General features: G+C 39.9%; 1 protein-coding gene across 1 annotated transcript; it reads left to right on the forward strand.

The window, feature by feature from the left end:
* The first annotated feature begins 3,027 nt into the window (after positions 1-3,027).
* Positions 3,028-11,345, forward strand: LOC109218649 (transcription factor bHLH66-like). Its single transcript, XM_019383022.1, has 3 exons — positions 3,028-3,319; positions 6,781-6,878; positions 10,753-11,345. The coding sequence occupies exons 1-3, from the start codon at positions 3,028-3,030 to the stop codon at positions 11,338-11,340; spliced, it is 978 nt and encodes a 325-aa protein (XP_019238567.1). The 3' UTR covers positions 11,341-11,345.
* The last annotated feature ends 230 nt before the right edge of the window (positions 11,346-11,575 follow it).

An 11,575-nucleotide genomic window follows, 5' to 3' on the forward strand; every position in this document is an offset into this window, starting at 1 on the left:
CTATATTGTCAATTTAGCTATTTAGGCTACTCTTATAATTTAGGTCTACTTAGCTTCCTTACTAGCCTAAGGGTATTTTAGTCATCTAGCCTAAATAACACTCTAGTATAAGTAGTCCCTTCCTCACATTTTGAAGAAAAGCTTTTGATGACGGATTGATAAATAAAGACCAAACCTTGAGAGGTTTAGGATAGCTTTTATTTCTCTTTATTTACCATGTTTTTAGATTATCTATGTTAGGTTTATCATGTATGAGTTCATGTTCATACTCTTGGATTATCTTTTGTATTTGAATGTTAATTCATTGTTCTAGTATCTTCTAGGGGCTTTGGATTGTATTCTTTACTTAGCTTAATCTGTATTTCTTATTAGTGTTCTTCCTTGATTGGTGTTTATCATAGTAAATTCAAGGGGTCTAACTAGTTCATAGTTAGGTTCTTGTCTTTCTCTGTTTTAAATCCTAATCTTCTATCTTTTTGATTCCGTATATTTGCATTATCCGTGTTATCAATATGATTCCGTATCACATCCGAGATACGTAACCAAAATATAAGGCCTTAAAGATTTTTAAATCGGTTCAAAAGGCTACCCTCGACAAATTGCAATTCAAAATATTCTAAGTACTTTGGGGATAGCTTCCGGTCATATCGAGCACCTCTCCCCCCCCCCCCCAGGCTTATTCGAACCTCCGAACAAGATCTAGTTGTTATGTGCTAAGGCATTCGATATCTTTGCAATCGTAAAAGGAAAAAAGCTTGAAATTTGTTAAAGGGAAAAAGCCGTGTATACATATCAAAAGGTTTTACAAGGGCTAAACGGCCTTGAGAAATTTTTACAAAGGCCAAACGGCCTCGAGAAAAAAAAATAAAATAATACAAAAAGCAGAAAAGCAAAAATATCTGCGAGGCATCTAAGTAGCATGATCCTCACCGGAGCCCGTCTCATTACCGGGACCATCGGGGTCTTCTCCGCCCCGGGATCCGTCGAAACCCTCAGAGTCTTCTTCATGTTCGTCTTCGGGGTAAGCCAACTTCTTGGCCTCGGCCTCGAGCCCCTTAGCGCTTGCGATCTCGGCCGACAAATCGAAACTCTGAGCATAAACCTCCTCAAGGTCCTCCTTCGGGAATGCTGCTTCTCATACTCAACAATGTCTTTCAAGCGGTCTTGGGCCGCCTCGGCATCGGCTCTTTACTGGGCTACCATCTCGTCGGCATCGGCCTTGGTTAATTTAGCCACCGACTTGGCCGCTTTTAGCTCCTTGGCAAGGGTTTCCCGATTAGCAACAAACGAGCTAGTTGAGATTGGAACTCCTCAGCATTCTAGGACTGTGCCTCAGCCTTCTCCCTCATCATTCGAAGTTGAGCCTACGCCGAGGCCAATTGCGCCCGGGCAATTTCCTTTTTCGAGGCGAAGCAGTCCATTTTGACTTTCCACTCTTCCGCCTCGACCTTGATTATGTCCATCTCGGCTCAAAGCCGATCGATCCGATCAATCTTCTGTTGGACCAGCGGGTTCTGACTATTAGTCACCGTGTCTAGCTCATCATCACTAACTTCAAAGATTTTTACCTGTTCCACCAGGTCGGCGTGTTCTTTCTGAGCCGCCTCCAACTTGGCTCGAGGCTCTTAGCCTCTTCTTCGCGTTGCTCACTGAGAAGTTTGTACATGTCTCTCTTCTTAGTGAGATTTCTCGATACCGGAGGAAGGTCTCATGGTGAAGCACCGTGGCTTACAAATATGAGAAGAAATGTTAAGATCACCAATAACCAGAACCGAAAAATGAAAAGGTTCGGTGACACCTTACCCGATTTAGTGCCTGTTGTGCTTCGTTGAATAGGCATGGGAAATCTAGCTCGTTCATTTTTTCCTAGTCGTCTTTGGTCACCAGACACCGGAGGTAACTAGATAGCACGATAGGTGCGGAAAGAACCCGGGCATCCTCTGGAACGGTGATAATAATCGACCTTTTCCGACCATGATCGGCACTAGGGGCAGGGAACCGATTAACCAGTCTCGGGCTCGAATTAGACCCACGTTCTCCCTTGGGTGGACTTTTCCTCAGTACTTCCAAGGCTAACACACGGTCCTTGGGGACCGATGGATCTCGGGCCACTAAAATTTCATCCTCCTCAGACTCGTCCCTAAGCCGGAAGGGTGAGTCTGAGTCAAGTACTCGGGAACTGGAAGTTTCTTTTGACTTGCGGACCAACCTCTTTCTCTGTTTCTTTTTCCAAGAGTCGGGAAGCTCGGAGCCCTCCTAATTTTCCTCTCTCCGGCCTTCCCCGGAGCAGGAGACTCGGAAGGCAAGTCCTCGCCACCTACTGGAGGCCTAAGCTCAACGTCCTTAGGCAAACCTGCAAAAGAAAGAAGAATAAATTAGAACTTGATGTTAAAAGAGAGAAATCTAACACAACCTGATCGGGAAAGAGATCATACCATGGGAGTGGGTCTCCCAACGGCCCTTTGAGATTCGTGCCACAAGCGCTCGGAGTAGGGCATCTTTGAAACAATACCTTCGACCCACTCCTTGAGTTGAGGGACATAATTTGGGACCCGAGCGATGGCTGCATCACCACGAATATCGATAAGAAAAAAAGAAGTGAACATAAAATCAACAATTGAAGGGAGGTTTCTACTTATTTGATGTATTCCACTTCTCAGGGAATGGCATACATTCTGTTGGAATCAAGTCCGAAGTCCTCACTCGAACAAAATGGCATTGCCAGCCTCGGTCTCGGTCTTCGTCAATACTTGAGAACGGGGCCTTGCTGGCCCGGCGCACCAGCTTTATCAGTCCCCTCGGAACAGTCGGGGACTGTATAAGTAGAGTAGATGATCCACAGTAAAACGGCATGAGTCGACTTTGTCCATAAAAAAATGTAAGATGATCACAATCCTCCACATTGAAGGATGGATATAACCGAGGCATACCTCGTATCTCTTGCAGAAGTCTACGATGACCGGGTCCACCGATCCCAGTGTAAAGGGATAAGTGTAAACACTCAGGTATCCCTAGACATGGGTGGTAATGGTCGGGGACCACTACATTTTTATCAGCCCAGTTGTAGTCTTTCCGAACCATAGAGAGGATCTCTTCGGTAATCGAACAGATGTATCTCGAGACCTCTTCGCACCGAACCTGTATAGAAGAAGGTTTTTCGACTATGAAATCGTTATTGATCGAGCATCACCCGGGGTTGAACATTTTCAAGGGAGGTTCGGCCACTGGTTCATCAGCCGTTACGCTCGGAGCAGTCGCCTCGGCCTCAATGGCCGGCCGCGAAGTAGAAGGAGTTTCTTTTTAGGGAACAGTTTTGGAGGTATTTGCCATTATCTTAGAAAGTAAAAATGGAGTATATCTAGAAAATATGAAGAAAGAAAGGAAGTTGAAGAATTAGACTTATTGTCTTAGGAAGAAGACGGGTGAAATTTTTGCAAAAGACCTTGAGTAACGGGGGTAAAAGCTCAAAACTATTGAAATTCTAAAGGTATGAGAGTGGGAGGTTTGATGTAAAGTAAAAATGAACAAAGGAAGGGGTATTTATATTAGTTAGGCGATGTTTCGCGTCTAGGGATAGCCAACTGGCGGCCGACATGCATTAAATGCCATTATGACGTGACTGATGAGACTTTTCGGGTCTTTTGTCATTTCTGCCGCGATGTGTCGAAGTAGGAATCAGAAGCTCATGCCGTTTCTCATCATTTACCCTCTGAGAAACGAGGATACTATCTATATGCGGGTAAAACCGAGCTCATGATGCACCTCGACTTCCGACAAGATAAGTCAGGCTCAAGATATGGTGGCAAGGGACCAAAATCGAGCCGAAGGTCCCATCGAGCTAGAGCCCGGGGGCACGACGCCTGCCCTCGGGAATGTCGAGGTCATAGTTCTAGAATCGGCCCCAGCCTCGAAAAACTTCAAAGGACATTGTCGACAATCAAGCATAACTAGCGAAAGACTGAAATATCTGTGACCAGCCGGATATCACGGTAGGGATCTCAGCACGTATCGATAGGGAACCGGCAATTAGTTAATCAGAAGATTTTTTACCTTTTATAGAGTTGTACCAAATGTAAAACTCCCCTACTTTATAAAGGGGGTCTGATTACTCATAAAACACATTGTAATAACACGCCAAAGTAATATATTATTATCTTCTCTGCTATTAGCTATTTCTCCCGTTCGTTAGTGTTGGTCGTGGTGAGCCCGAATTAAGGATGACTATTTCACTAAGGCATCATTTGTTTTTTTTTTTAAGATTAAGACGTTCGAATCTGAATACACATCTGAATATCAAGATGTGTATTAAGATTAAGACATCTGAATCTGAACACACATCTGAATATATTAAGATGTGTATTATGATCTGAATAGAAATAATTAAGACTGTTTAATTTTTAACATCTGAATGTATAAATTTATCTTTATTTAAAAATTAATAAACATAAAATTCAAATAAAATACTAACTAATCTAATATTCTATCAATAAAATATATAATTTTTTAAATATGGTAGTTGTTGGTGGTGATGACTGACGGGTGAATGCCGACAGAGGCGGTGGTTGGTGGTAGTTTTGGTTGATGATGTTGGTTCATGCTAGTAGTTGATTGGTAGTGGTGGCGATTATGATTGAGGATGGTGGTGGTGGGTGGTGATAGTTAATAATGGTGGGTGGTGGTAGTAGTTGTGACCGAGGAAGGTGGTAGGTGGGTGGTGGTAGGTTATAATGATGGGCAGTGCCGGCTGTGGTTGTTGATGGTGATGGTGATGGGGTGGTCAGTTGTGGTAGTTGAGGTGGATGAGTGTTGATTGTAGGTGAAAATAATGGTGATCGGAGTGGTGGGGATAGTGGGTAGTGATGGTCGATGATGGTGGCGGCTATGATTGAGGATGATGGTGGCGTGGTGGTGGTGGGGGTGGTAGTGGTGGGGGTGGGGGTGGTGCCGTGGTGGTAGTTGATAATGGTAGGCGGTGGCTGCAGTTAATAATGAATATGTGATAGTATCTTAATGAAATTAAGTCTCTGTTATAGATCTTAATCATACAGACCTATTCAGACCCATTAAGTGGTTGTGAAGTAAAAAAAAACAAACACACTTAATGATCAAGATCTGGATAATTAAGATTCAGACTTTAAAAACAAACACACTTAATATCTGAGATCTGAATGATTCAGACCTCCATTAAGTGCAAACAAATGAGGCCTAAGGCTGGAACTATCCTATTCTTGTGGTTTGAATTTAGTCTATCTTTCCTCCTTTTGCTCCTCAGCCTACGGGGTATTAGCAGCCGTTTCCAGCTGTTGTTCCCCTCCCAAGGGCAAGTTCTTAAGCGTTACTCACACGTCCGCCACCGGAAACACCACTTCCTGTCCAACTTTTTCTTATTATTGACTTAATTTATCGTTTTGTATTAAATTAATCCGCGTATCCTTAAAGTCACTTACAAATTTAATTGTTATCTAATTTTAAAGGTAAACAATGATATTGAGTTGAATTGGAACTTTTTTTGTTTTTTATTTGCCTAAACTCGACATTTTTATCTTCTTTTTTTGTAAGAGATATTAGTTTTACACGACGGTTAATGGAAGGAAACCTGTATATAAAGGTCGGACTAAAAAGAAGAGAATTTATTTTTAATATACCCATTTTTCGGAAAACAAAAAAATCGATTTTAAATTGTTGTTCAAGTTTGAACACCCTTAGCAAAACCATTGAGCATAAATAATCCCAGCATAACTAATCTTCAAACCAAACGACCCTTAAAATCATATACTGCTAGTTATTACAAAATTAACACTTCACAAAGGATTAGAGTGCTACTCTGTACTCTCTAATTTAAAACGACTTAGGGCTTAACATATTATATTCCTATTACTTAATCCATTGACCCTGAAGAAAGTTTACAGGTTCTTTACACAAATTAATCACTTGCAACTAAAGCTAAACTTATCAGTTCTTTCGCCCTGTCGGAATTTACCGCAATTAAACCCAACAGTTTGGGACATGTAGTGACTAATGTTTTGTGAAGGTGTCTTATTTTTTTTTATCTTTTTATTTTCGAAAATTTCGTAAAGCTGAGTTAATTCATTGTCGGTTTAGAGGGATCATGACCCTCCGCAAACTCTTGTGCTTTTTAATACTAATATCTTCTATCGCGCGACACTGATATCCAACAAATTTGATATCATATTGTTGTAGCACATTCGAATCTTGTAGGCTAATCACATTCAGATGATATCCTTTCTTTAACATTTTCCTGATCATTATTCCTTTTTTTTCTTGGACGGCGAGAAATTATATAATCAACCTTAACTTGTTAATATTTGAAGCATAATTATAGTTGTGATATTGAAGCCTGCGCGTTCTTCACATTGAATCAGATGTCTACATGTTATTACAACATTGCTTTTGGGTCCAAAAAATAAATGAAAAAGTAAGTTATCTGGTAACCACTTGCAGAACAATAGTTTTGTATATATTATCTAACAAATGTTGATGAAAATATTTAAACCTTTAGAAGATACGTCCTACCCAGTACAATTATTTGGAATATATAGACGTTCTACTATGATAAAAGATTAGGGTGGTAGGGCAGGGCTGATTGTTTGATTTGTTGGAGTATACAAAAGAAATAGTAAAATACTATAACCAAGAACAATGGGTTGGACTTTTTTCATTTCCAACTAGACCTTATGAGGAAAATTTAGTTGCTTCCTGTCATGTTGATGAAATAATTGACTGCTATACTCTGCCATATTAGGATTTATGATGTTGCAGAGGTCATTCTGATAGAATTATTTACCCTAAAATATAAGCTATTGCTGAATCCAAACCAAAGTGCGCAGGCCCATTCTGATTACCTTGCTGCTATCTCTGTATTCATTCTTCTGAGCATTTCTTTTGGTGAGATCTAAGCAATCTCAGCAGATTTATATTTACAGGTTATATTTTTTTCATCCTAGGTGATATTCAAAATTGCAATAATTATAGAGGTATCAAGTTATTGAGTCACACTATGAAGGTTTGGGAGAGGGTGGTGGAGGTCAGGGTGAGGAGGTGCGTGTCTATTTCCAAGAATCAGTTTGGATTCATGCCGGGGCATTCGACTACGGAAGCAATTCATCTGGTAAGGAGATTAGTGGAGCAGTACAGGGAGAGGAAGAAGGATTTGCATATGGTGTTTATTGACCTTGAGAAGGCATACGATAAAGTTCCGAGGGAGGTCCTGTGGAGGTGTTTGGAGGTTAGCGACGTTCCGGTAGAGTACATTAGGGTAATTAAGGATATGTATGATGATGCTAAGACTCGGGTGAGGGTTGTGGGTGGTGACTCAGACCATTTCCCTATGGTGATGGGGTTGCACTAGGGATCGGCTCTTAGCCCATTTTTGTTTGTCTTGGCGATGGATGTACTGTCGCGTCACATCCAAGGGGAGGTGCCTTGGTGCATGCTATTTGCCGATGATATGGTGTTGATTGACAAGACGCGTAGAGGAGTTAATGCGAGGTTGGAGGTTTGGAGACAGACCTTGGAGTCTAAAGGTTTCAAATTGAGTAGAACCAAGATAGAATACTTGGAGAGCAAATTCAGTGAGACCCATGATGCAGACGTAGAGGTTAAGCTTGATGCTCAAGTTATCCCCAGGAGAGCGAGCTTTAAGTATCTCGGATCGATTATCCAGGGCAACAGGGAGATTGACGAAGATGTCACACCTCGTATCGGAGCGGGGTGGATGAAGTGGAGGTTGTAGCCTCCGTGGAGGACAAGATGCAGGAGTCACGACTGAGATGGTTCGGACATGTTAGGAGAAGAAGCATTGATGCCCCTGTCAGGAGATGTGAGAGGTTGGCCATGGAGAGTTTGAGAAGGAGTCGAGGTAGGCCTAAGAAGTACTCGGGAGAAGTGATTAGGCAGGACATGGCGCTGCTTCAGCTCACTGAGGACATGACACTTGATAGGAGGGTGTGGAGGTCGAGGATTAAGGTAGAAAGTTAGTAGGTAGTTTATAGTGTTCACCGATAGGCTTAGTAGCATGCATGTCCCTTCATATTCTTAGATTTTTATTACGTTATGTGGTTTTGTTCGCCTCGGGTATTGTATTCCCTTTTGCTATTATTTGATACTATTTATCCTTTATCTATCCCTTTTTTTTCTCTTCCATCTTTCTTCCTTCCTTGCTTCCCTCTTCTTCTTCTTGCCCTTCCTGAGCCGAGAGTCTATTGGAAACAGCCTCTCTACCTGCATTAGGTAGGGGTAAGGTCTGCGTATAGACTACCCTCTTCAGACCCCACATATTAGGATCAAACTGGGTTTTTTGTTGTTGTTGTTGTTGTTGTTGTTGTTGTTGTTGTATTTTTTTCATCCTAGCTAATGGAACTCATACAATTTTAATGGGGCTAATTATGTATTTAACCAACATGCTTTAGAATGATATTCTCTCGATCGTTTTGTCTTCAAATAAAGGTTATGTAATATTAAGTGAACAAAGGAAACGTGTTTTGTGAGTTAGGCATGAGTTTTATATATAAACTACTTCAATAATTTTGTGTTTAAAATATGTAAAAATATTAAATTTAGAACCAAATCATTAACAGTTGAACTCGCCGTTCTAAAATTCAGAACTCATAGGGTTGAAATCGTAACTCTGCATTCAATGGGCACAAGTGAAACATATCCTTGTACAGAGTTTTGAAGGAAGCAACAAGCCCAGTAACTTTCCATAAGTGGGGTCTGGAGTGTTTTGATGGAGAAATTCAAAAATACCCAGATTTACAAGTGGTCATTCAAAAGTAGTCACAATTTCAAAATTAATCGAAATTTAGCCACTTTTCACGTAAAGATAAATCTGAACGAAAACACTATTCAAATCTGGAAAATACTCTAGCATAATATACTGGAATTCCAGCATAATATACTGGAACTCCAGCATAATATACTGGAGTTCCAGCATAATATACTAGAGTTTCAGTATAATATACTGGTCCAGCATAATATGCTAGAAGTTCATACACTGGTGCTCCAATCTCCAGTATATTATGCTGGAACTTTCCGCGTGTTGGAGTTCCATCATAATAAGCTGGAAGTTCATACACAGGTGCACCATCTCCAGTATATTATGCTGGAACTTTCCTTGTTGCAGCAAAATAGTGGCTATTTTTCAATGACACTGCAAACGCTGGCTATTTTTGAATTACTAGTCCGAAAATTGGCTAGCCCATGCTATTTTTACTGAGTTTTGAAGGAAGCCCCAATAAAAATTAGCACGTCAGGCAGATGAACAAGGCCTATAAGATCTTTTCAACTAAATGCAAGAAGATTTAAATTATATACACTGATAGTTCAATGAATTTTTACATCTTCAGTATAATTTAATTTGTTATAGTATATTGCAAACTATTTACCATAGGTTAAATGTTTCTTAAAGAGAGTTGTGTGCATTACCTTGTCTGTGCATAGAACTCCAACTCAATATAGGATTTGTATTCTAAAGAAAATTCTATTTTTGCCTGAGCATATTAGTAACTGAAGCAGAGTATGCTTTGGATAATTAATCATTTGGGATACTGAACGACCACAGTACAAACATTGCTTCTTGTGGTGAACCAACAAGCAGAATATTTCAGAAGAGCCGTAACTTGTAAGCTGAGTTTGGACTTTGGACCTGCAATTTCATAACATAACTAGAAATAGTCAGACCATCTGATAATTACTAGGCAGTCAAATTTCCTAGTTCGTTTGTAAGGTGTTTCAAAACAAGTCATTTTCTGAACTTGAGGAGCAGAGGATCGGTCCAAATGTGCAACTAAACTTGCTTCAAACTTCCTAAATCGGGATCAAGATGCGTGCCATAGAAGCATCATTGCAGAAACCCAATTGCAGCAATATGGATGCCATCCTTCTGTCTCTGAAAATCAATGCCTCAATGCAAAAATTAGAAAAATAAAAAAAGGCTAACTTTACAGGTAAGTTGTTCATTCTTTGCTACCCTACTTCTGAAACCAGACTTGTTATCCTTCTGACAGATGTCATGTGTTGTGGGGTTACCCTTCCAGTTTTTTCAAGTTAATTTTTCTAAAGGCAAAGCTAGAGTTTTTCATCCCTAGGACCATACCTGGTTTTAACTCTTAGTGATGGCTGGATTTTTTTGGTTCATGCACCTTTACTCTACCGCATTCCCCTGATCTGACTTCTCCTTTTAATATTTACACAATCAAATCCTGTTAAAGTTTAGTGCTCACATTTATAAGCTAATGTCGAAATAAGGTGATCATGATTTGCTACAATAGATGAAACTGCACTGATAATATAACAATTCTTTACATTGTTTATGTGTTTTAACTAAATCTATCATGTTAATCTTGGCGGTATTTATGGAGTTCTCTTCCTTATTTCATCTCAAACTTTAGTAACTGTGAAATTATCATCAAATGGAAATGCTACTTATGTACTTGAGGCTTATACTATAAAGAAAATAAAATACTATAGTGGTCTATATCATTGCGTATTCTTTGGAATATAGTAAGCATTTAGCGAATATAAAAACATAGGAGCAGGTCACAACTTGTCATATATATATGCATATATCACTGACAATTCCATGCTGTGCTCAAAGGAGCTAGCTAGCACTTCTATTTGTGATATATTCCCTGAATTCTTTAAAACCATCTTCATTCTAATATTTGCTCTTCTTTCAATTCCCATATATTTCTATCTCTCCTATTCTCTCCCTTACATATCATGGATTTACAGGATATTGCTCAGTCCCTAGAACTTGGATTCTCCAGCAGTAACATTGAAATGATACCCTTACAACCACCAGTCCATAAGTACTCTAATTATCTAATGACTTCTCCTCCCTCTAATTTCTCATTCATGGGCAATCCTATTGAAGAACCAAATATCCCAATTCTTTCATCCATAGATGAAATTATTGCATCTGCTCATAGTAACGGAAATGAGTATTCATGTTTACAAAACAGAAATTCTATGGAGGCAATGAGGGAGATGATTTTTCGTATGGCGATGATGCAGCCGATTCACATTGACCCTCAATCAGTGAAGCCACCAAAAAGAAAGAATGTCAAGATATCAAAGGATCCACAGAGTGTAGCGGCGAGGCATCGGAGGGAAAGAATAAGTGAAAGGATTAGGATTTTGCAAAGACTAGTCCCCGGAGGCACTAAAATGGACACAGCTTCTATGTTGGATGAGGCTGTCCATTATGTTAAGTTTCTAAAGAAGCAACTTCAGTCCTTAGAGCAAACAGCGGTTAATAATAGGCCTATGGTTGCTGGATTTTCAACAACACTCTCACCAGCGCCAATGAATTATAATTAGGGTGCGAATGTAGGATTTAGAGTCACACTGAGTTCAGAATGAGTGTGATCTTATTATATGTATACATTTTAAATGTTTTTTTTGCATATGTATACATAGTTTGGACCGAAAGTAACTCTATCTGCCTCTCCAATAACATAACTATGTGGCATAGGAGACATCTAGGTCATGATCAAGCTAATGTTTTTTTTTTTTTTTTTTGGAAAAGATTTGCCCAAATGCTCTGTAACTTTCC

The sequence above is a fragment of the Nicotiana attenuata genome, unplaced genomic scaffold (assembly GCF_001879085.1).
Source record: "Nicotiana attenuata strain UT unplaced genomic scaffold, NIATTr2, whole genome shotgun sequence".
Taxonomy (NCBI): domain Eukaryota; kingdom Viridiplantae; phylum Streptophyta; class Magnoliopsida; order Solanales; family Solanaceae; genus Nicotiana; species Nicotiana attenuata.